Raw genomic sequence first — 26,211 nt, 5'->3', positions numbered from 1 at the left:
ACAAAAAACAAGATTTCAGCTGCTTTTTAGTCAAATTACTGACCAAAATAATTTTAAAAGAATGCGAAGAAGTATGTTCTGGCTTTTTCCTTACCAACTCACCTGGGTTTTTCAGGTTCATGAATTTTCTTGAACCTGAAAAAAACATGGAAACATCTGTTCATGGTACATAGCAAAATTCAAAAAGAATACTTGGCCATGAGATTTTCAGCATTTTTGAGATTAGTTTCTTGTGAACATTAGCCAACATATATTGTTTATTTTTGTCTGCACCAAGGGACAGCATTGACAAATTCCTGCATGTATTCAAATAGATGCCTTTTAGTGTTTTACAAAAATCTAAATGACCTATCTAAGAATCTTAGGTTAGAGAAAGTTAATGATATAAAAATGTTTGCTGCAGGAAATTAAAAACAAGTGGAAAAAATTATTGGAAATGAAAGCATCTTTTTTCTTATAATATAAATGTGTTCTTCTAATATAAATGTAAATAACCTTTTACCCTCTGCAAACCGCACAAAATTTCGCACATTTCACGTGATTAGACAGTTAATATGTAGATTATTTACACTTAAGCAAAGGTGTTTTGGCATTTCTTATCAAGTCTGTCTCTTGTCTTTTCTGTAGTTTTGTTTCCCACACAGAAATATGTGTATGTTACTAAGTGCACATTACAGTCTGGTGTGGTTTGAAAAGTTAATTGCATAGTGGGGCATAGCCTGTCAAATCACAGTCTGCCTGCTGGACAGCAGCAATGCTCTGGGCCTGGGTAAAAATTAATGGTATCAGTTGGGCTAATAATTAACCTGCCTACATTAATTAGTTGGTTTCCTATAATAGCACCAGCCAGATGTGTGAACTTTGTCTTTAGGCATGTGCTATCTTGTGCAAGACTAATCATTCACACTCGGAGAGCTGCTGTGCACTGCGGTGTGTGGTATGTTGGTTTTGGCCACTGTTGGAGACAAACAGCCCTCACACTCACAGCATGTTTCAAACTATACCACTTCCTAAATTGTCTGTACTGATGTTTAATTTCTGGATATTTAGCCATAGGTAGGGAAATATTTCATCATGGTACCAGGAGACATCCTTGGGTGCACTAAATTCCTCACGTGTCTAATATGGTGATTAACAGAGGACTGGAACATGCATATCCACTTAATGTGGAACATAGATAGTAATGATACTGTTTTTGTGTTAACGTGATAATATCAGAGACTGTCAATTAATCAAATGGGAAAGTAACACCAGCCAAGCCCTTGAAGAATGTGTCTGCTTTAGTGTCACTTGAAAGGTGCCCAAATGGTGTTTCCAACCAATATTTCTATTGAAATCTATTGAAAGCAGTCATTTGGTTTTGTGTTTTGGTTTACTATTGGACCATGGGGATTGAGTAATCTGCCCTAATTATGTGCTATTTGTGAAATCAGAAGTGGTTGACACAACAGGCCTGGGGTATTTTAATGCTTTAAGCCGGGCACTCCTATCAGAAAATTTTGAGTATGTTATAGTATGCATCTGGTCAGACTCTCAGTAAGTTTCCTCCTGATTTGTCTGCATAGACTGTGTGTTTAAAGGGTTATTGGCCTTCCATACATCTACATGGGATTTTACTTGGTCCATTTGTATTTGACTCTTACTGAGAGGTAGCTGTGAGGCTGAGTGAACGTCTCTGCTCTTGGCTCGATCGTTGGGTCCACGCTGACACAAATACATCATGCATTAACACATATAACCTACATACAGTAATACACACATCCACCGACAGGGTTAATTCTCACGCACATACAGACACAGGCATGCACACACAACTGCCCTTGAGCTGCGCTGATGCAGGGAGACGGAGCATTTTTTTTTTTAATGGTGTTTTATTTCTAGGGCTCTAGTTCTGCAGTGTCCTCATTTTACAGCTGACTGCCAGATCCTGTCTTGGCACCCAAGAGCCAGGTTTTCCTGGAGCTGGACAGGGCTAACTGCAGGATGACCTCTCTAACACATGGCTGGGATGTTTCTCTCATTCACATATTTTTGTTTGTCCATTTCTTTCTGACTGCCACCTACTCATCTTTTCATAGATTGGTGATAGCAGTTTGTTGGTGGTAAAGAAGGCAAGGTGAAGTTGAGGGTTCACCCATGGTTCTCTGCACATGTATGGGTTTTTGCAAAAGGGAAACTTCTCAGTTGCCTCCCAGTGAGTTGCCTCCCAATCCTGCTGTTCCATGCCACTACCATTACCAGCACTAGCTGGCTACCTTGTTCAGCAAGCGTGACATAGCAGTACCTGAAGCAGTTTTGCACCTGCTGCAGTTTCTTGTTTAGAGTAGCTCTCCAGGTCATGTAAAAAGCTGCAGTCCAGTATGGTGAAGGTTGGTGTACTAGTGTGGAGAGCCACTGGTCACCCAGCAGTTAGGGAAGGCCTTGGTTTAGCTGGTTAGGACCAGGGATGACCATGATATTCGAACAGTAGAATGATATTTAAGTTTTAAAACATAATATTTTCACCTCAGTATTTATTTACTTTTTGTCTAAAATATAAATGTGCATCCAACCAGACACTGGTTAAAAGAACATTACCAAAAGAACACAGGAATTAAACTTTGACGCAGTGTTTTTGTGACATGATAAATATGCCATTCACAGAGAACCTACCAGGCTCTACCTTTGAATGTGTGTCAGTAGTCTTTAAACCCACAAAAAACACAAGTGTTGCACTGTATTGCCAGGGATAGATTTCTAGAAGCAAAACAAATCCTGTTTTCCTTGCTTTTCCAACTATACCACTGAAACTTAGGCAGCTCAGGCATGATGTCACTCCCAACTCTGACATTTGACTTCAGAGGAAATAAAAAACTCAACAGTAAGAGAGAACTTGATGCAGCATGAAATGTACCAGGTAACATTATCATGCTACAAATCTGCCTTTGGGATAGTTGGGGGAACTTCGAAGTTAAATAGTTGTGGAAGAATATCAACTAGTATTTTTTTTTTTAAATTTATTTATTTATTTGCCCAGCCACAGTTGGCAGATGACACATTTCCAAAGAAAGAGGGAGGGGGTTTTCCACTAGTAAATCAATCACTTTGTTTTCTCAAATAGATGAAAAAAAATAACCAAACACACTTGGAGTGTCATTGTAACTAGGTGACCTGCCCAAGTAAAGTCTATATATGGGGAAAGAGTGTGTTCATATATCATACCATTACTCAGAATGTTCAGATTACACTAATACAAGTGGCTGATATGTGCGTTGTATCACATATTGGTGTTGAGTGACCACTATGATGTCATCTGTGGAAACTGCTACGCCTAAAGATATGTCTGCTGTGGGCAGTAGGCTAAATGCATACTGAATAAACACTTAAAGTGTCGTTGGTGGTCTTTTACTCTGTCCATGATGTTTAGGCTATAAATGTGAATATTTAGTTCTTGCTGGAGCTGTATAATTACCCCTCTTCAAAAGGCTTTGTTTCCTCAGTGCATTTCAGCACCTGTTTAGCGTCGTGTGCTAGTGATTAGTTCAGTCGAAGAGACTGTTTGCTTTGAACTGCCTGAGTAGGGTTTCTGCCACCCGAGAGGGTCATGTTGTCTAAGCAAAGGTGTAGGTTGATCAGGGTTGCCATGGTGGAATCTGGGTTAGCAGGTTGGGCAAGACTTAGGGATAGTTTGCTAAACAGATGAGTTCAGCAAACTTGTTCTCAAGGTCAATATTTATTCTGGGAAACAACGGGAGTATCAAGGTCCATCCTCAGCTCACGTGTGTGACTCAACAGAATTTTCATTTACACTTGTCTATTTAGGCTCCACATGGATAATTTATTACTAGTTTATTATTAAAGATTTGGGGAATTTTGGACGGGATAATAATAGAGACTAATAATAGTGACTATGATACTGGGCTGCTGCGTTGGAAGTAGATCAACCTGCAAAGATGGCTGCCAGCACAGCTGCAGATCAGCTGAAGGTATAGGAAATGGAATCTGCTTGCAGTATGCTGGTGTTTGTGAAGGGATTTGCCATTACAGTTCTAGACAGAAGAATGAAGAGCAGGAAAAAGTAACATGATGTGTCCATCTGCAGCTCCCTCAGGCTTCAGCTGGGTTGTAGTGGGATAAAGAGTTTGCATTCGAAGGCTTGGCACAGTGTGTTTGGCTGTGGATCACAGCTCCACTGAGGAGAGCCGAGGCCTGATTTCCACTGTGTGCTGCTTCTTTTGTATGCCTCAGTACAGTATTGCTTACCCCCAGCTACAAACACCCATGTCAAACACATTCATACACTTGCTTGTTGTCAGTACACACCTCTCTGGGTGGGCTGTTAACATCCAGACAGAACAAAGGTTGATATCAAAATCAACCTGAAGCCATATCTTTTGATTTGATAGTTTCTGAAGCCTTCATTGTGCTGCATGTTTCCATTCATAATAGTGCGAGGATTGCATTGTCAATCTACAGCGTACATACCCTCAACATCATAGTGATTTATTCCAAGCACCCTGTAACACATCAAATTGCACTGCAAACAGAACCTGATGTCCATATGCTTCTGTGGTTTTATCCTTTGCTTTGAATCATCTTTTCCTTGTTGTCTGTTTGGAAGACTAGTGTTTAGTGTATGGGCAGTTAGTGTAGAAAGTGATAAAGAGTAGGTGAAAGAAAGAGAGGGATGGCAAAGTGCCTCAAGGCCATGTTAATAAGGACTCACTCTTTCGCTCTCACTCTCTCTTTATGTCTCTGCACTCCTCCCTTCATTCCCTTGATGATAGCAGGAACAGCCAGATCATTGCTTCACTGTCTGGCGTTTTCTTTCTCTTGCCCACCCCTCCCAAACATGCTCCCTTCCTCTTGCTTTCTCCAGCTCCTTACTTTCATGTTTCCTCCCTCCTCTCAGTTTTCTCCAATCTTCAGTCCCTCTCTCTGAATCTTCAGGCTGCAAATCAGCCCAGTGCCAGAAGAGTGAAGAAGAAGAGGCATGAGGGCGAGTGGGTGGTAGGAAGGGAGAAAGGGTGGCTAGGGAGATGGAGGCACAACATCTTATGACAATGGTAGGGGAGTCGAAGAGTGGCCTGCACACCAAGCAGAGTCTCTGTAGCATGTATGTCGCTCCGTTGTTTGCACTTAACCTCATCGCTAATAGTAAAGGTGTGAAAATTTGTGACCACAAGAAAATAAACACATCAACTGTACAGCTATCCTTTTTCGCTCACACAGGAGTAGCTAGACCTGCTTATAAATAGCAAATACAGTTTGCTAGCAAAGGAGAAGTTGTTTTGTTTCTGACTCTTCGGTGCCAGCTGACGCAAAACTGCATTGCTTCACTTTTTTCACACAGGCCTAACAGTTGTCTTAACTCCGTCAGTTCACTTCCCTCTGTTTGCTGATGTATCAGCGTCTCTTTGTATACAAGTAAAATAAATCAAACTCTCCTTGCTTAACTTATTGTGTCCTCTCTGTTTTGACAGTATTGGCATAAAGGATGCTTCAGCTGCGAGGTCTGCAAAATGACTCTAAACATGAAGAATTACAAAGGCTTCGAGAAGAGACCATACTGCAATGCGTAAGTTGTCCCTAAGTTAATCACTTTGTGTGTGTCAGTGAACATGTCTCATGTTTTTTTTCTCAAGCAATTCAGCTTGCATCCCTAAGACAGAGTGACAGCAGTGTTTAATTTGTCCACAGCCTGAAATGGGACTGTGTGTATGTGTGTGTGTGCTGCGACCCAACTAAGGCCCCTCTTTCCCTCCCTTGCCGGTTATCTGTAACTATTCCAGCTCCCCCTTCAGAGAAAACGCCTTGTTGTGGTGTGGGAAAGTGCCTCCCTGCCTTCTCCTCGGTAGGGAAGGGGGGGGTATCAACAAAGGAAATTCCTGAAGTTCCTCTACAGTGACACAGGCGGACACTATGAAAACTACCATGTCCGCTCACGCTTAAACACTAAAGGCTCATCAGGAATCTGTGGAATTCCCCTCTCTCATTACTTATAATGATTTTCTTCTCCTCTGTGTGTGTTTGTGAGAGCTTGAGTGGATGTTCAGAGAGGGAATGAAGGCAGGAGGCGTGGCTTCATGTTCTGACAAGCTCTTTTGCTGAACTGCCATTTTATTGTTGAGGAAATGACTCAAGACAACATGCTGCCATTGTCACTTTCAACTTCAGTGTGAAAATAGAAGTAGTATGCTTATTATTTTCAGCAGTGACATGTAGGATTTAGCTTCCTTTGTGATTAAAACCTTTGTTTGTTGCGGTTTTTGGGGGTGGACATAGACATTATAATATAAAGATATTCCAGAGCTAAAATGCTTCAAAGTAACTGCAAGTAAGTGCCCAGAGGTTTCAAGATGACTGTCAAGTCAGAAGGAATTTGCATATCCCGTTCTTATGAACACATTATCTCTCAAGCAGCTGGAGGGACAAACGTGTCATATGTTTCATGTCATGGCGCGTATTGGTGCAGAAACAGAGTAAGAAAGGCATTTGAGAAATTCTCTGCCCCACCCTGTTTAAAAAAAGAAATTGAGGTAAGAAACCCAAGAGTTGAACTGATTTGCTAATTTGATTAAAACTGCACAGTCCAGACAGACAGGGGTGTAAACTGTAACTTGATGGACTGGTGGAAACATACAAATGCTAAGGAAAAGTCTAAATGTTACGCTTTCATTTTTTGCTTTGAAAGCACATTATTCTTCTCAGTGTATTTGGCTGCTAAAAGTTGTGGCCTGTGCATGTTTTTTTTTTTTTTTTTTTTTTAAATTTCTATTTCCACATAAGCTGCTAGCAACCATGTGCCCTGTCAGGTAATACAGGTGTTGGCAGCTTGGTGTGGCCATTTTTAAAAAAAGTTTCCTTGTCTTTCTGTTCATGGATCTGAATCTGATTCCCTTTCTTCTCTGCAGTTGGAACGTTGGAATGTCTAACTACTTGGGAAGCTGCGATTTAACCTGAGAAAGCGAGTTAGAAATGATTAACTGACAAATGTGATAAGCAAAACCTGCCTTTAAATGCAAATCATTTCTGGGTTAAACTGCTGTGTAGGTCAGCCGGTTTATACAGTAGACACGTGTATCTATCCTCATATTTTGACCCTTTTTAACAGGAGAAGCAAAGGTCTTACTGCAACAAACAATAGCTCCAAGCTATAGTGGACTTTGAAACTGAGCCAACTAAAATGAATTGAACCATTGATGTTTAACAGTTAATACTTGAGCTTTTCCTACTGAAACATTTACGTAGTATCTAAGTTTGTGTTGTACCTGTATATAAATCAATATTGCAATTTAAGCAGAACAGTTAAAATACAATTAAAATAAAGCCATACAGGTGCTGTATACCCGTACAACTGTGCCTCCTCTGACTTTCCCTGTTGGCTTAATTTCAGCTCTGTGATTTTTGATTATTTAAGTTTCCATGACTACAGCAAATTGTTAGCCTATCTGTGCAGGACCTCAGCTAAAGCAGAGGTCTAATTATGCAACAATGAGTGTAAACACCTGTTTGTAGGCCTAATTATAAGCTTATATATGATGATAATATGTGGTAATGTTAACTATTGTTATTAGTCGTAAAACATCTGTTCTTGTTTTAGTGTGTAACTAAGACTCTTATCACTACTTTCATTCACATTTATATTTAGCTTGTTGGCCTCCTACAGCAGGTGACATCTCATTCTACTATCCCATTTGTTTACTAAAAATTAAAGTGGGCTCTTCTTTTCCCAATTTCTGCTTCCGATGTTCCCTTGGTAAGGCAGGGAGGCCCTTCAGAGCCTGTTTATTATGCCTCTTTCCGTTTGTTTAAAACAGCCTTGTTTGAGTAAACATCATCAGTGGAAGAGCTTGCTGCTACTTCAAGAAAGGAATGCAGCTCGCATCCCCTGTTATTATTCTGTGGGATAACGACTTTATCATTACTCCTCTATATTTGTCCTTAGTAAGTGATATAGGCGCTGTTTATTTTCTCTGTATTCCCATCCACCTCCTCCCTGAGAATCCCTGGTTAGATAGTTAGATGGTTGTGGGAGATTTAGGAGGATAAGTAGAGAGGATAATTTATTATTCCCCCCAGAGACTAAAGGAGCCAAATAATAGGATACTACCTTAATGACTGATGTGATATTAATTTGAGCATCACACAGTGTTGTTATAGCATCTCACGATTCCTTGATTTACTGTTATCTTTTACAATGCAATTTCCTTACTTCCCCTGGACTTGGGCAATTTTCTCTATAGTCTCTATAGTCATGAGATCGCTCATAACCGATAACCACCCTCCATAATACATACTGTGTTTACATAAAATGAGCGATTTAGATTACTGTAACTCTTGACCATAAGTGGGTGTATATTAGCTCAACAACTAAAACTGTAAGTCCTCCATTTGTCTAGCTCTTGTTACTTTTTTTCCCCCCATATTCTTTGGACTTACAGATACTAGATACATATATCTACATTTTTATGTGCATAAAACGGCACACCCCCTTTGCTTTTCACCATGCTATCCCCCCCAAACGCACACACGGCTAAGCACACACCATCAGTGCCTCAAAGAGTTTGAGAGAAACTTTTCAAAAGGAAACGTTTAATAAGTACTACAAGCTCATTCATTCCAAAGAGTGCAGAGTTGCAAACTTATGTCCTAGGTGTCAGTTAGAAATTTATTACATTAAATTTTGCATTAATGTAATAATAAAAATAATAATAATGGTGATAGTGTGGAATTAATTTACAAATGTAACAAGTTTTTAAAAAAATCCCCTTGATTGCCACACTGTAGCTGATTATAGTGAAAATAATGATTACCATTAATTTGGTCGGTATGACAGTCCAAATCATATTGCATTTGAAAACCTTTCTTTTTAGTTAGTTAGGTTTTGATGATTGACCCTGGCTCACAATAGCACCTCTAGTCCTTGCTGGCTCGCCTCCACTGTTTGAATGTTTCCGGGTACAGATGGGGGTAAAGAAAGTCCTAGGCCACGGTCATGCACGGGGTAGAAATGAGAGCTTCATGGGAAAAATGGATGTGAACAAGTAATCCTTTTAATCAAATTATTTTGAGTTCATAATTGATGCAGGAAAAAAAAACGTAATTGATATTAAAATCTGATTTATTGTCTAGCCCTATTGTCCATTGTCACAAGATAACTCAAGTTGATTTATTTTTATGCTGGAAGCTGACTGACAAAGAGACTGTTATCTGCTGCACATAGTGCAACTGTGTGTGTGTGTTTATTTTTGTGAAACTGCTGTTCAGATTTCACAGTTAGCTGCCCCTCAGTCAGGCATTGAACTTGTTGAGTAGGATGCTGTGTAAATGTAGATGAAATGTTCATGCTGAATGATTCATTACAACCTTTCCAGGTCTCACAGGGTCAAGCTGGCCACAACATCTCCTGGTTCCACTATTCAAACAGGCCTCTCCTCCATCACAGTAGGCAGCTTGTGTGTGTGTGTGTGTGATTACACATGCGTGGCCTCCTGACTACCCCACTCCCCTCCATTTTGATCACTCCCTGTTTAGCATTTGTGCATGTGTCACCCCTTCCCGTTCGCAACTTATTACCTTGTTATACAAGCTGACAGACAGATGAGTGTTCTTTTGACTCATTCATAGCCTCAAACTTGCACAGAATCACGAGCTTAGTTACACACACCGACAGAGAGACACACACACACCGACAGAGAGACACACGAACACGGACAGACAGACACACACCTCTCAGATCTCACTGAGTCACTAAGCTTGTATTTGAAATTTAATGGCCCTGAGTGCAACAGTTTACAGATACAAAGGTGACATAAACACAGTTAACACAGATCAGGTGAAAACTAGACACGCCCAGCTTTAGAAATAAAGAACACATATTAGTTTCCCAGCTTTGATAAAGGCACACATACCGGGACAAATTTAAGGAACAAATTGCTTGTAAAATGACCTGTAGGGATGCTTGATAGCAGCCAGTTTGTAAAATTTTCTCCATACAAATAGGCAACTAGCATATTCTCAGAAAATTGCTAGTATGTACTAAGTACTGCTATAAAAAGGACAGATTCTTTAAAAATATTTATATAGGGTCAAGGATCTGTAACGTTGTTGATGAATTAAAAGAAACAGAGCAATAGGACCATGGCCTTTTCGCTTTAGACCATAAGCTTTTTTTCGCTCCTTAATTTAGGATTTAATGTGGTAATTAATGTATGTACTCAGCTGTGAAGAGGGTTGCTTGTGTACGATAAACAAATGAGGTTAGAGCGTTTCTATAGGAAAATGCCTTTTTGCTTTTATCACTGTATGTCTGAGAGCAGTGAAAGTGTACTTTAATTTGCATGATTTGATTAGCTCACCTAGCCTCAGCTGTTAGGACAGCAAACCACTACATCTAAATGTGTAGATAAATGTCGCTTCAGGAAATTGAGAGCCATATACCTTTGTGTGTAGATGGACACAGAAACGCTGTTTGGGTTGAAATTCCAACTTCCAGTTTCTGCTGTTGTCCAGATCTGACTACTTTTTTCTACTTCCCATTCTCTAAAATTGCCCCTTTTTAAAATTAGCTGGCGTATACTGTAATTAGCTGTTGTCAAGGAAACCGTAAACATATTGCCTAAGTGGGTTACCCAGAGGCATGGAGACCGGTTAAAGATTTTTCGAGGTCACCCAGCGCTGAGAGGCAGGCTGGGAACTTCAGTTCATATGAGCAGTTAGATAAGCTGTTTGGGCTCTTCCGCTCCTGCTGGACTACTGCCATGTTCTTTTGCAGCCTTAAGGACCACACTGAACTGGCAGGCACAATTATTTGTGGACCTGAAGGCTACTTGTACTCAAAAGCCTCCGGTGTATAAAAACACTGAGTTATGCCACATATATGCACATGCACACATTAACTAGTGATTGCAGTTCATGCAGTCATTATGTAAGTATGTAATGAACAACTTTTGCTTGGTGTGCTGCATGTGAGCATGCTTATTCTGACCAAAACAGTATTTATATTTGCTGTATGTTTTCCAAACAGAGCATTTTCTCCTAAGCAGCTGGAGTTCCAATGGTTGTTAAGGATCTGAGACTGCCAAGAAGATTCCCAGAATCATTTGAGGGGGAAAAAAATGGTCCCTTTGCGGTTTGCTGAAAGGAGCTGCTTATGACATCGTTCACACTCGTCCATGATCTCTTCGACTCTGTTGCTGTGTTGGTTGCATGCTGTTCCTCTAGTGTGCCTATATGTGTCAGGGTTTTTTTTTTTCACACCTGCTATGGCTCGCCACAAAACATTGCAAACTTGAGCCCCCACCTAGTTTCCTCTTTCTCAGAGTACCTTGGCTCTCACTGACAGAGCGTTGTGTGTTATACTGACATGCTTTTTGTATGCAGGGGCTCTTAACTCAACCTCAGGACCACCTTGAATAACAAATGACCCCAGAGTGGGGCCACAGACTGCACACTGCTTGACTTGTGCTGTTTTTCTAGGCTTGAGCGTCACAGTGAGAGTCTCAGTGGAAGCTGGCAGCTGCCTGTGTGTGTGTTTACTATATATTTACAATCTCTGCTGTTCTGTGTTTATTTTACAGACACTACCCCAAGTCAAGCTTCACCTGTGTGACTGACACTCCAGAGAACCTCCGCCTCAAACAGCAGAGCAAGATACAGAGCCAGGTAACCCATTGGGAATATCCATAATATTCACTGCTGAACTAAACGTCAGCTGTACAACATACCAAGTGTAACACTGTGGCATGTGTTTGTACAGAAGAGGCAGTAGAAATTGTGTGTTTAATTTGAAAAATCCTATGATGCTTAAACTTGGTAGTAAGTCTTTTCACACAACCAGCTTTCAGATAACATATTCAGTCTTGCTCCATTTCAGCGTCCGTCTGCATGCTCACAGCTTTAAAACAAAGCCCTGAGAAATCAAGCATGAAATTGACACAAGTAACACATTTGAAGCTGGGAGGCCCATAGTCATGCAATTGTATGACAAAGTGAATATTCTGGAGACAAACTAGAACAGAAACAACTCAGCATTTATAATGAAAAGATGTACCGATTGGCACATGTGAAAAGGGGCCTTGCTTAAATGTGTTTTGCAACAATTTCAGTTTCCCTTTATTGAGGTTTGAAAAGAAAGTCTTGTTAGACAAGAAGACGTTGCAACATTTATGGCTGTAACGTTGAATGTAAGCTCATTTGCTTAAGGACGTCATTATACCCACCATCCAGTGCCTGTCAAACAACACTCTACAACAAAGTTCACATCAAATTGCCCACTTTTTCTAACCGCTGTTTCTGTTGTTCCCTTAATTCATGAATTTTTTTTCTTTTTTCTTTTTTTTTTTTTTGCAGTCTAAAGTATTGTCCACTTCCGCCACAGCTGGGTTGAAAACATGAGCATACTATTGTGTCAGCGTTTGACCTGCTCCCATAAACGTCCACTAAACAAAAGACTAACTGCTTATTTTAAATAGTTTAAATTTAGCTGATTTTTTTTTTTTTTTTTGTAAATTAGGCTGGAGGCTGACAGCTATACTCAACCTCTCTTTTTCTAGCAGTGATACCTACTTTGCAGTGTTTAAAGTGGGCAAGATAATTTATTCCATTACCTTTATGTTTAAGCTTTGGTTACTAGTTATTTTGCTAATTATTCATATCAAATGTAAATCTACTAAAACAAATATGCTATATTAGTAGGGATTAGTTTAGCAGTATACAAAGTGAGTTGGTTCAAGAAGGGCAAACTGTTGCGCTGGACGCTGTCCGTGCAGTTGTTTCAAAACATTTAGGTTAAAAGTGTTCAGTGTGTTTGTAGAAGGATGTAAAGGGGGAGAAAATAAGGTGTAGTATCTCAGCCTTTTTTAAAAACTTGCTTGTTTGAGGATTCCCCTTCACCAGTGTTCATGTGTTATAGCCTTTTGTTTACGATTTATGATGGTTAAAAACTGGATTATATGGACTTACATTTTTGCGCTTTTATAGTATAGCATATTGATGTGGATACAATTTGCCAGCACTCCTGTCCTATTAAAACCACACCAAATTATTATTGCAGTTTGAATACTTCTTGTTGTACAGCTTTTTTTTCCACTCAGGGTTCACTGATCTACCCAGTTTCTCTGCTCCTATTTTTCTGCAATTAGTAGCTTATCTTGGTCTAATTTGTAACCACAAAAAACACTAAGGTTGCTCTTGCAGTTGCTAAAATTACAAACACCCAAATGAATTATAATAAGTTTAAAAAAAATAAAACGAAACCTCACTGACCAAAATATCCTCCTTAACTGGGTCATTCGTTATTGCCTTAATAGAAAAGAGAAAGCTATAATAGAGAGTCGGGGAGATTTGTGCTCGCTAAAGTCGGTTGTACTCTTGAACTGCTTGCAGTTAAATTTGGATGTCAAATCACAGATAGAATACGTTTAATATATTATTTTCTCTGTCCACAAACTTGTTATAGTAGGCATTCAGCTGCCTTAAAATTTGTCATTTTCAGTTTCACTTCTCCAAATAATGGTAAAATGTCTGGGCTTTCTATAATAGAATTCTAGGAACTTGTCTAAGTCCACTAAAGTAAGCACAGAAAAACACAAAAAACAAAACACATTAACGCAGACTTACACAAAGATTAGAACAAATCTTTCAGCACAGTTTTAGTCTCTAATTAGAAAAAACTATGTGAGAGGTACAGCTGTAGAAGCCTCTTTACTTTGGAGAAAGAAAACGACACACAATCCACCAGGAAACCTGAAGGAGAAGCTTGTTTTTGCAGCTTGTTGTAGAAGAGAGTTCTGTACAGAAAGGCAGGCAGGGCTTATCCATATCTTATCCAAAAGTCGGTCTCAAACACTAGAGATGAGTGGGATGTGTATGTGACAGGGGGTTTTGCAGAGTATAGGGGTTTGGATAGCGGTCATATGGGGAGGGGGATGACTGAGGAATCGAGGGACAGATGGTGTTTTTCTACATGGATTGTGCATCCAAACAGCCCCCACAAAGACTCCATAATACTGAGAGAGAGAGAGAGTGTTATGCTAATGGTTTACTCTATCCAATAAGATCCATATAATAAATGCTAGTGCATGGGTGAATTTTAATAAAAAAAAAAAATTTTGTATAGCATTTCTTAAACAGCTATGACATGCTTCACGATTTGAATGAAACACAAACATCAGAAATGTCCCTTAAATACAGTAAATGCAGAGATGCATTCAAGCATGAATTCTTATTTATGATATAAATTGATGTTTAATGAAAGGCTACCATATAAAACGAGTTTTCAGCAGGTGTTTTAAAATGAACCACTGAGTCAGCTGAACTGATGAACTGTAGATTTAGGTGCAACAACCTTAGAAGTGCCTCTGGATGTGAAAAATGATCAAGGAAAAAGGTCTTCGCAGATCTGCTGTATAAGGAGAAGTCTGGGCACTGAGAAGTAGATGTGAAAAGTGAGCTACAATAAACTGTGTACACCCAAGTTTTTGGGTGACGGTAAAGGTTTGATTTTCTCAGTTAAAAGGAAAAGTGTTGCTGGTGATGATGGGTCAGTTTAACCACTGACCTCCTCGGTGGAAGTTTCGGGGGCAGGAATTTCAGTTTTATCGAGGTTGAGATGGACAAAGAGTAGTGTGGGATGTTGTGACTTTTATTTCTCTTCTCATTTGCAGTTTAATGTCACAGTGGACAGGAAAACATGATTTCACAGGGGGAAAAAATCACATAAGCTTTAAATTTGTCAAAAAGATTATTTTTTTTAAAATCCCTTTAGCAAAGTTGTCACCTCCGTGCAGACATTTTTGTGTTTTTTAGCTGAAGGAGTTGATTATTCTGTCAGTTCAGCAGACACCCTTAAAGAAAAAACTTCCTGTTAACTGCTGAATCTTTTGAGCTTAAAGTTGTGTTTTTAAGGGCTCTTTTTAGGTGTTTCTGTGTCATCAAATTAAAGTTGAGGTGAGGTTTGTTTGTGGAGATCGGTAACTGTCTAACCCCTCACCACCACCATGCTGCCGCTGCTGCGTTGCTACGAAACCTTATTGCTATGGTAGCAGGGTTTGTCACACCTCATTACTAGACTTTGTGGTGGGAAGACAGAAAGAAACAAGACAGAAAAAGAGGAAAAAGCTAGAGAGAAACGAATTGGGAAGGAGGAGAGTAAGAGCTATGAATTGCACATGAGCAAGGGGAGAGGGAAAAAGAGAAGAGACGGGACGGCACCAACCAGAAAGGAGGAGGAGTGTGTGGTGAGAGAGTAAGAGATAAAAGTGAAATTCCCTTAGGAAGGAAGGCTGGTGGAATGCAAATAGAAGCAACGAGAAAGATTATAATGAGGAAAAGCCCCAGCTCTATGGGATGACTGATGTTGCCGTTGAAGCAGTAAAATATGAATGAATGAAAAAGGAGCACAGCAAGAGCAGAGTGTGGGTGGGGAAAGAAAGCAGAGGTATGATTGGAGGAGAAGAAGCTGTTGCATAGATCCCAAAAGACAAAGGAGACAGGCTTGAGAAATAAAAAAACATGGGGGAATCACATATTAAACAGAGAAGAGCAAGGAATGACGGACAAAGATGGGTCGAGGTCACATTAATCTTCTTCTTGGCTTATCTGCGTGCGCATGCCTCAAAGCTGTATACAGTTCCTCATTGAACGAGGATCAGCTATAGTTTTGCCTCATTTTCTCAGTGGACGTCACACCGAGGGTGACGGCAGATATGAACCAATTACAGCGCATCACCTACGCACTCGCACACATTAGCTGTGAATCACAGTAACATTGTGTCATCACAAGGCTTCGGGAGATGAGAGGGAGGATTGGTCACTGTATTGAGCAGTGTCAGACGTTATGTGGATATCTGGGGGAGAGGATGCAAGGGTGAAGCTTTGTTTCCTGGTAATGGACTGTGCAAGCAGGCGCCCTCGGTCTTGGAGGAGTGCAGGAAATCAGTGCAGTCACCATGGAGGCAGGGACAGAGTTTCAGTGTGGGGGGTGGAGTCTAAAATTCTCTGAAAAGATGACAGAGAGAAGCGCTCAAATGTGTTACAGCTTTAGTTCAGAAATAAAATGTGTTTTCCTGTTTCAGGTTTGTTAAGTGGTGTATGTGGTTGTGGCTTTGAGTGATCACCCACAGGGTAGCAGTGAGGGAGAGCTTTGCAATTTCTGATTCTCATCTGACGTTGCATGGGCAGGACGTTTCCTCCTCTGCCCCTTAGGGTCAGAATAGGGTGGGAAGGCTGGAAAATAACACACATACACGCTGACACTGTTTGTTGCACAGTACCTCTCATTTTACCCATATATGGTTGCTACCACGTCCTGCATGTAAGGCCTTCACTCACTCAAGCAGGCAGGAAGTTAACGTCACCACAGAAGACAAAGCAATATATGCAGGGCAAACCCTACTCAGTTTGTGCATACAACACAAACAGAGAGCCTACTTGATGCATACAAGATTATTGAATTTACAAACCTCTGCAGGAAACTTAAAAATTGACTAGTAAAGGCCAAAGCAACTTTGTTGTATTGTCGTCAAGCTTCTGCTTTATAGTGAGAAATATAAGTAAACTAATACAATCAAATGGTCATAAAAGTATAATTAGTAGTTAATGTGATTGATCCAGTTTGTCGATGTTTGTGCCCTGTAATTTTTGGAGTGCTTTTTGTGTGCATATCAAACTGAAAAAAGGAAAAAAAATGTGAAACATCTTGTCGATCTCAAGAACATATCACAAAATAATCCACATTCGGATATCCCTCTGGATCCAGGGACTCGAATCATGTGTGGTGTGGAGGGAATTTTCAGCCTCAGAGGCGGTGTGTAGCTTTGGGCTGCTATTGTAGTAGAATCTGGTACATTTCTTTAAATTTCAGCTAGCCGCCTTATGGAAATACCCAAGGAAGAAGATGCAAAATATAAACGAATGTCAGTTTCCCAGAGACGACTTGTCAACATTATCATGTTAGTCCATCTCATGTTGTTGAGCTGTGGTCGAGCTGTGATCGAGCTGCCAATAAAAGAATTTTCTTCCTTCCAAAGAATTTTATCAACCCAAAGCTTTGTTCAGCAAAACTCAGCACCGGTGCATTAGCAAAACCAAGAATTTTATTTCACGATTTTTAAATTTCTTTTACTTTTTACGATTTTAAATGAATTGTAAATTAATTTCAGAGGTGCAGGAAAATACCAAGTCTCTATTATGAATCCTCAAAATGTTGAATATGATTTGTTGAAAGTATTTAGGTCACGGCATCTATAAATAACCATTTCCACTGCATTTGCTGGATTTTCCTTGTTGACTCACTAAACTGAAACTGTTGATGTCAATGTATAATTCATTTTACATGTAATTTGCCTTGCGTGTTGACCTTGCCTTTATTTCTAACATGATCCTGTTTTGTTGTCCAGGTTCTTTACAGGGAGGATTTTGAGAAGAATAAAGGGAAGGGTTTCAGCGTGGTCGCAGACACACCAGAGATGCAAAGAATTAAGAAAACGCAGGACCAAATCAGCAATGTAAGTGTCACCAAAACAAGTACTCCATTCACTCCACTTGTTTGTTTATTTCTCAAAATCTTAATAATAAAGCAGACTGAATATTTGGAGCTCTTTCTGTGTTTTCCCCCCCACCCCGACAGCCTGGTATGAAGCCAGTCTGCTCTGTGTTGATTAGTTTCCCTGTGTGACTATAATCTCTTTGCCAATATTGAACTGAGGATTTCTTCTCTGGAGGATGATTGGTCTACATGAAGTACTCTGAAAACGGCTCTTCTGTTCTTTAAGATTTACTGATTTCACTCCTTTAAAGGAAAGCGGTGGCATTTTTAATCTTTTGGGTGTAAATTTTTAATTGGGACCAAAATGTTTGGAATCGGTCTGGTTATTGAGTGAGAACACTGTGGATGGCTACCACAACATAAGATTTAAGATCAGCCAATACGATTTAAAAAAATAAATAAATAAAAAAAATCTATATTTCTGCATTACCTCCTTTTCCACTTGACCGGGCACGACGTCTAAAGACTTTTGAGAATCTTGAGAATCCACCGGACTCAGTTAGTCCACTCTGGAGTTCACATGACTTAGTCAGTCTCCTCAGACAGCTACAGTGTTACTTAACTCGCTAGGTTCTCCACTCTTCCCAGTTTCAGTTACAACTCCCATAATTATTCATCTTCTATCTCACTAAAATAAAGACCACTTTATATGCATCTATCGATCTAATCTAGTCATCTATGGTTTAAGATATGACAGCCTGCTTATCAAAATGTCTCTTACTAGTGGATGAGCAATGCTAGGCAACTGGGCATGCCATGATTGTTGAGTGCAGCATGGGAAATTAGAAAATTGTACAAAGAAAGCAAAACAAATAATTTGTTAAAAATGTAGCAATTTATATTGAGGAAGGAGCAACAGCACCAATCCTGATAACAGGCACCTGCAAAACAACTGTTGTAAATCCCAGTGGACAGCTGTCTGTGCCACGCCAGGCTGTAATCACAACAATACATTTTCATTTTATTAGCATTTTTACAATCTCTGTTCAGATGAGTGTTTTGATACAGTTTTAGAAATAATCTCAGCGCATAATGACGTGACCTTAAACACATATTACATGACCTTTAGCGAGTGCTGGAGATGAAGCAGAGTGGAGAAAATAAGTGGCAGAAAATATGAAAAAAAAAAAGTTGTTTTTTTTTTTTTTTTAATTTTAAACTAAAAACAAACTTGATTTCCTTAAAAGCTTAGTCATTATGCTTCAAAGAAAAGCTTTGTATTTTATTAGCAAGTAAGGCTTCTTTTCTTTAGAAGCCACCAGAATAACGTGGCTTATTTTTGTCATAATTTTCTGCTACATTACCTAATTGGTCTCGCCTCCTCCAGCTCATGCCTCAGAGAATTTCCCCAGATTAAGATCTTAAGTTCTACAATTTTTTGCATATTGTTGCTTTTAAGCATCCTTTTGTCCTCTTACTTGCTCTCATTGCTCCTTATACATGGTAAAGGAGTTCTCTCCCAATCACTTTTAATTGGGTCCAGTTGCCTTCACTTTCCTTCTGCCCTTGTTATTGATTTGCCATTTCTCTGTAAATACACAACAGGAATGTAGAAATGTTTATATTGTTCACCTTGTGTCCCCCAATCTGCTTAAGTCAGCTGTAAAGACCTTTATTTCTATGTGAAACAGTCACAAAACAAACGCACCTCTTCATACATACCAAGCTCTGTACTGGCCTTGCTAATGGCATAATTGGTGTGGAGGGTGATGGATAATTACTGTTTTCATGTGATGAAGATCTTGCATGTTGGAGATTAAGGAAGTCTGCAAAGCAGGAAAACAAACACATATATTATATGCGTTTATGGGCGCACACACAAGCCACAATTTCACTGTGGAAGGATAGATTTAGGCGCATCGTGAAGTGGTTTTAGTTGAAGCTGATAAACGAGACATCTGCTTGCAATCAATTTGTCATTCACAGCCAATCATAAAGGAGCCACTGCAGATGAGCATTAGTCTTTCTTTTTTTTTTTTTTTGTGTGTGTCTTTTATTTCTCTTCTCTGGACACTGAGAAACAAAGAGCTATAAACCCTCTTCTAGTCTCATCTCTCTGTTTTGCCCTTCTCTTTGCCACATCTCTTGGTCCACCCTTCTCCTGCCACCAGCAAAGATTGAGAGGAATCGGGGGGGGGGATGGTCGGGGGTAGTTCAGCAGCAGCTAGGGCAAGTCCTGTAAATCCACACACAAACACACCATCTGTTCAACCTGCTTCTTCAAAACAAACTAAAATAATCTCTCTCACACACTCTCACTTAGCATATTGCACTTGAGAATAGCCACTGTGTTCTCCCAGTCACTCGCTTCACTGTCCTTGCACAAACACTCCGTCATCCCATCCAGTCGGTGAATACACTCCTCACTGACGCCAGCAGCACAGTGGGCTCTTTGAGCCGGGGCATAAGCGGGAACAGAATACAGGGTTGTAAATCTTGACCAAGGAACTGTTGAGTAAGTCTGTTATCAGTCTGGTAATAAGGAGACGGGTTATATAGAGCAGTCACTCAGTTTCTGTTTCATCAGTGCTGCCTGTTTGATTTTGCAACACTGAACACAGCCTTTGTCGCACTGGCTGGAGAAATGGTCATGAAGTCTGCCTAAACATCTAATTGTGCTGCTTTTTTGTTTTTGTTCAGCTATAACTCAGCGTATGGCTTACAGAATGAATAAAATCTATTTTTTCTCTATTCACTTACACTTGAGACTGTAGTACTTTGATTTGAACTTGATTCCATTTCATATGCTTAGTCATACAACCCCACCCTTCTCCTTTTCCTCTCAGTAGTTCCTTTTGAATCTTGCTCTGTCATTCCAAGTGAGTGTGTAAGACTCGGGGATTTGAGTGACTTGTTCTCTGTAGTCCTCTGCTCTTTGTTTTTTTTTTTTTTTTTTTTTTTTTTTTTGGTGTGTGTGTGTGTGTTTGTGTGTATGTTTCACCTGTTCTGTCTGATGTGTCAACAAGCCGTTGCTATACACCTACGTTCTTACACTGCTTCCGGTACCTGAGATGTCATTTCCTCTCAACATCAAGCTGCTTCCCTGAGCATTTGCTGCAAACAGTGTGCCCCACCTATCTCCACAGACACTGAGAAGCTAGAGAGCAAGTGGGAGACCCCTGGTGGATAGAAAAGGAACTGTATATAGCTACAAGTCCTTTTTGAATCTAGAAAAGACTTTAAAGGATTTGAATCTCCTAAGAGAAGGTGCATTATTCCTCATCTTCATGAATGACCTGTTTGTGTTTGTGCATTGCAGATTAAGTACCATGAGGAGTTTGAGAAGAAGAAGATTGGAGGAGAGGGTCCACAACATCTGCCAAGCAACCCCAGTGCAGGTATGACCAGCAATTAGCAGTAAATGTAGCAGAGAAGTAGAAGTGAAGAAAGCACCGTCTGAATCCACACAAATGTCTGTGTAGCTGGAGTCTGAACTAGACTAGAGAACAAAAAGCGTTACGTTTTTCTTTAGGTTTCTTGGCTTGTCTGTGCTTGGTTCCTCCCTCCCAGAGGCTATAAGAGCTCAAGGTGTTCACTACACTCCTCTGCTTTTTAATCTTCTTAGCCATAAATGACTACATTACTGCAAGCATAATTCTATTTCACAATCACAGCTGCAATCATAATTGTACATAATCTGTTTTTATTCATTACTCAAGTCAAACAATTGTTTGCTGAAGTTCTGACACAGAAACTTTGCAGTAATAAATGCAAACAGTTATGTCAGAACAGTGCTTTCAGCATTAGGAAGTAAGTGAAGAGGTATGACTAGTCAGCCTCCTATTTGTATTTCGTGTGCCAGTTCTACACCTTTACACAGAAGGGCATTGTTTAGACGGTTGTGAATCAAGAGCCATTGCATGCGTGTCTTGGCTTGCCATGTAGGGTTTTTTTTTTTTTTTAAACATTCACTGTGAACGAGCTTTTGCACGAACAAACAATAAATACACAGCTTGTATGCATAGAAAATACATGGAAATGAATGCCTAATTATAGACTGTACTGAGTCAATGTTTGCAAACTCCTGAATTTAGCCTTTGTGCAGCTTTTTTACATTTTCTCACTGTTCAGCAGTCACTTTTTTCTCAGTGCTTTTTTTTTTTTTTTTACCTGCGCCTCAATATTTCTACATGTATTTAATAGTTTTTATAGTTATTTATCTAATTATTTATGGGTTGTGTACCTGAATTGTGTAGTTGTGTACTTTATGTATGTGCAACCTACTGTGTGTAATGTTTTTAAAGCCTTTAAACCCTCCAGTTCCTTTATCAACAAAAATGACCAAGTGCGGTCATTACTGACCCCTTTATTTTATACAGGAGAACATTTTTAATTTTCCAATCTAATTAATTACAGTTCTGTCATTTTTATGCAAATATGGCATTGTACAAACAAAATGACCGTTATTTACACAATTTATTTATTGTCTCTCGCTTCTGAAAAAACAGTTTCTCTTCATTTTAGAACCGCTAAAAAAGAAATACATTTTAAAAGGTAATGGGTTTGAGTGGCAATGGTACTCGTAAAAATTTGCAAGGTAGCAGAAGCTAATGCTAGTTTTTATGATTAAAAATATCACAGAGCAGCATATGTGTACAGCCTGGGTCATAAATGACGTTATATGTAGGTTAAAGCACCAATCATAAGTAGTACTACTTATCATTCTAACTCCTTCATTATCCCTCTACTCCTTCACCAGGTGGTTACCAGCAGCCTGCAGCCCCTCAGAACTACCACTATGATCCTGCTCCTGAACCAGTGCGCCAGGCAGCCGCTGCCCCGCCTCCCAGTGCTGGGGTATGTCCTTCACTCTCCTAATTAAATTCACCGATTCCAAAACCTAACAAGAATCAGAAGATTTGTTGTAATTTAATAACAAAAAAGCAAAACACATTCTTTCCAAGATGATTTAGCTCATTTTCAGCAGACTATAACCGCAGCTACTCGTTTTTAAACTAACCAAACTCATTCTGTTTTGCTTTTTTGCTGACAGAAGCGATACAGGGCAGTATATGACTACTCTGCCGCCGATGAGGATGAAGTTTCCTTTATGGACGGAGATGTGATCGTAGACGTGCAGCAGATTGATGAAGGCTGGATGTATGGCCGCGTGGAGCGTACCGGCCAGCAGGGCATGCTGCCTGCCAACTACGTGGAGGCCATCTGAGCTAGAGGAGAAGAAAAAGAGGGAGAGAAAAAGGAGGAGATAGAGAAAGGGAGGGAAAGTAGGAAAGGAAAAGCCCAGTGCCATCTCATCTTAGCGCCGCTTTCTCTTATTTTTACTCTTGTTCCCTAACCTGCCCTGAGAGACCCTGAACCCCTTCCCCTTATGCATCCCTGCTCTGCTCTCACTGTTCGCCAGCCACAGACACACCCTCTATCTAGCCGTCTGTCCTTCTGTCTGCCTATCTGCCTGCCTGCTTCTCTGTTCGTCCGTCTGTGCTGATGTCTCTCTGTTTGGATGTTCGTCATCCTCTTTGTCTTTGTCCCCATCCTGACTCCACTCTCATGCAGCTGCAAGTGGGAATGGAAAGTCCTCAAAGATGAATGCACAGTTCATTGCAGTATGTCAGGGGTCCGTGCCGTGTCACACAGCTCCATCCTAGCTACGCCACTTAGCAATCCTGCCACCAAAATATGCAAAAATACAGAAGAAAATGTTTGGTTTTTTCAAAAAGATATCCCTGAAGTGAGTAAACCTGCAGACACAATTCAGTGAAGAAACTAGCTCAAAGTGTGTTTGAGTGGCGTTTTAATGGGCCCATTTATTTGTCTTTTTCTTTCTTTAATTTTGCAGCGTGATCTCGGCCAGACTGGAAAAACAGTGTATAGAATCTCAGTCTGTCTTAGCGTGACTTTTTTTCACTTGAGTACATTCCTTTAACCTCCAACGCTGTTGCTGTTGCATCAGTCAGCCAGTTTTCAGTCTTAACAGAGAGGTTTTTTAAATATATTTATAGATGGACACACATCTCGCCAGTCTGCTCAAGTAGGCACCCTCATGTTCAGCACTGTGCTGTTGTCAAACTGGAATCATAACCTAACTGTAGAGCACCTCCTATAGAGCCTTACACAGGCTTCCTGGATACAGGAGGGATCAGGGACACGTTAGGGGACTTCATCAGTCTTTCTCTTGCAGTTACACTGAACACACGCCTGCATGTACAGTATACACACCTTTATTCCTGATTTTGCAGCCTAAATGCCTTCAGTCCTGTGAGAATGACAAAGATATGGTGATCAAGATTAAGCTGTTTTGGGGGGGAAATGGCTCTTCCCCTTTGCTAAAAAAAAAAAAAGGAATCACCATCACAGAAATCATTTATAAAAGATGAGGCCAAGCACAACTCGATATTGTGAATCATTTTATTTGAAATTCATTCCACTGTTTTTGAAAGAGTACATTCCAGTCTTTTTTTTTTTTTTTTTTTTCATTTAATGTGAGACATTTTTGAATTTATGGCTGTGGTAGATGTTGTCATTTTTCTCGTTCTTTTCTTCCTGAACTGTCCTTGATGTTATTAGATGTTTGTTTTGAGAAAAAAAACCAGATCTGTGTATTTAATAAATAAACCAGCAACTCAGTTTGCAAGACAGAAAAGGAGTATTTATGGAGACTCTTGTAGTCACAGTATTAGATCAGTCATGGGATAATTAACTTGGAGTTTCAGGACAGCGCCCGTTTCATTGTTCTGCAGCTTCAAAGAAAGGGAGAATTTAGAAAAAATCACTTAAAATACACCTGAAAGTTAGATTTTATTGTATGCTCCGTTCATTTTAAAGGGCGGCACATGTGGCAGGCCAATCCCAACTACAAGCCAGCCCCCGTTCGCTGGCAGCTAAATGTTGAAACTGCTGGTTCTTGAGCGTAAAATGAAGCATTTACGTTGCTGGCTCTTCCACAGAAAGGCTTCGACACAGTATTTCTGTTAAAGCCATAACGCGTGAAATTGTCATTATTGTTGCCATTCCTCCATGGTGTAAATAATGTCACAGGCCCCTGACCTTATGCACCTTTCCCCTTTTCTTGCAGTTTCATTCTCCTGTGATGCACTGTGACTGTCACAGACATGAGCGATCAGGGTGGGGGCATCCTTACAGTGGAGCTGGGGAGCGGGGAGGGAGGGAGGGGATTTCGGCTTCATTAAGTGAAACAAGGCTCTCACTATGTAGCTAGATGACATTGTACAATTGTATATGTATCATAAATGTAAGTTAGGGGGAATTGTTTTTACAGGTCACGGTGCTCTGGGAAGTGGCTTGCCTGCAGATAAAAGCGTTTCAATATTTTTGTGAATGTGGAGAAGTTCTGTGATTTTTTTAAAAGCTGACTCACGGTTGATGCACGTTGTCAGTTGGTGTTGAACAATCAAACTCTCTAATGTCATGAAAAAAAAAAGTCACTGAATTAGAAAAAAGACTCTTCTAATCTTCTAATAAATGAGAACGAATGAACACACTGTACAGCATCTTTCCTGCATTTTGCATTAATCTCTATTCGACAACAGGATATTTGCAAAACAGACGCTAGATCGGAAAGCTGGTTTAGAGCTCACGGTTGTGTGTATCTCTGGGGTAAATTGAGGAATTTTGTGGTTTGGCTTTGAGGGGAAATGATTGTTGTTCCTGGCTGATGGTGCATTTGCTCAAATTTAATTATTAACAAAACTACTCACACTGGTAGATTCCGGATTGCGTCCAGTCCAAACTCTTTTATCTCAAGTGTGTTGATTGTTGTCAGGTGGTGGTGTGGATGAAATGAGGGAGGGAGGGGGGGGAATGGCCAAAGACAGCCAGTGTTGTTTAAGTGTGGCTCAGGATGGATTTGTTAAGGCACTGTCAAATCTAAGTGTGCGAAGATGTAAGCTTGCGAGGCTGGGGGAGAGGGGGCGACTGAGGGTGGCGATCCTCTCGATTTCCCAGTCTGTGAGAGGCAGCAAGTTGTTTGTCTGACCTGGATTTTAGTCCGGAGTTAACCTCTTTGCGCCAAATACCGCTCCTCTGCTCTGGCATCACTACTGAACCCTAACTTCATATCATAACCCTGCTTCCATTCAGTTTCTGTCTTCTAATGCTGTCCAACCTCCTGCTGCAGTCCCTCTTTCCTCCAGCCTTCATCGTAGGCTCCTGCTCTTCTGATGAATCATCCCTTGCTTCTATGATACTGGTTATATACTGTAGACTTTGCAGAGTGAAATCATATAATCCACAATTGCAGGTTTAGCATTCAGACCAGTTTTTGTGCATTCCATCTTAAATTGTTTTTGATATAATTTTGTTATTTTTTTAAAGAAAAAAAATAAATATACCATATGCATATTGACACACACATGTATTCAACACTCTGAATACATCCTCAGATTAAGGACCTGATATCATCTCCTGTTGCCCTGATACAGCACTTCAAATTGTACTTATGATTCTGCAGATTCAATAAAATGTCATTTTTTTTCTCAAGACTGCTCTGTCTATACAGTGTCTTCACTTGGCCACAAGAATAGCAATGCAAATGTAAAAATAATTTACAGGGGGTTCCATGGGAATTTAGGGGAATTTAAACCTCTATAAATGAACATGAGGCTGAAATTGAGCAACCCTGAATTCACTTGTGTCTGAAAGAAATCTAGATTTGTTTTTGCTATTTGGAAATTTTAGGTAAATAATGTTTTATTAATGATTTT

The 26,211-nt window shown here is 40.0% G+C and overlaps 1 protein-coding gene across 1 annotated transcript in view; it reads left to right on the top strand.

Moving 5' to 3' along the window:
- The window catches only part of lasp1 (LIM and SH3 protein 1), a 30,742-nt gene extending 4,753 nt beyond the window's left edge, over positions 1-25,989 (top strand). The window contains exons 2-7 of the mRNA XM_031732372.2: positions 5,463-5,557; positions 11,562-11,646; positions 17,382-17,489; positions 20,790-20,868; positions 22,230-22,327; positions 22,524-25,989. Of these exons, the coding sequence (XP_031588232.1) occupies positions 5,463-5,557; positions 11,562-11,646; positions 17,382-17,489; positions 20,790-20,868; positions 22,230-22,327; positions 22,524-22,697 (639 nt within the window). The 3' untranslated portion in view covers positions 22,698-25,989. The remainder of the gene's footprint in view (positions 1-5,462; positions 5,558-11,561; positions 11,647-17,381; positions 17,490-20,789; positions 20,869-22,229; positions 22,328-22,523) is intronic.
- Positions 25,990-26,211: the final 222 nt, after the last annotated feature.

This window comes from Oreochromis aureus, linkage group 4, assembly GCF_013358895.1.
Source record: "Oreochromis aureus strain Israel breed Guangdong linkage group 4, ZZ_aureus, whole genome shotgun sequence".
NCBI lineage: Eukaryota > Metazoa > Chordata > Actinopteri > Cichliformes > Cichlidae > Oreochromis > Oreochromis aureus.
Note: the sequence above shows the minus strand (reverse complement) of the source record. Positions and strands in the feature narration are given on the sequence as shown.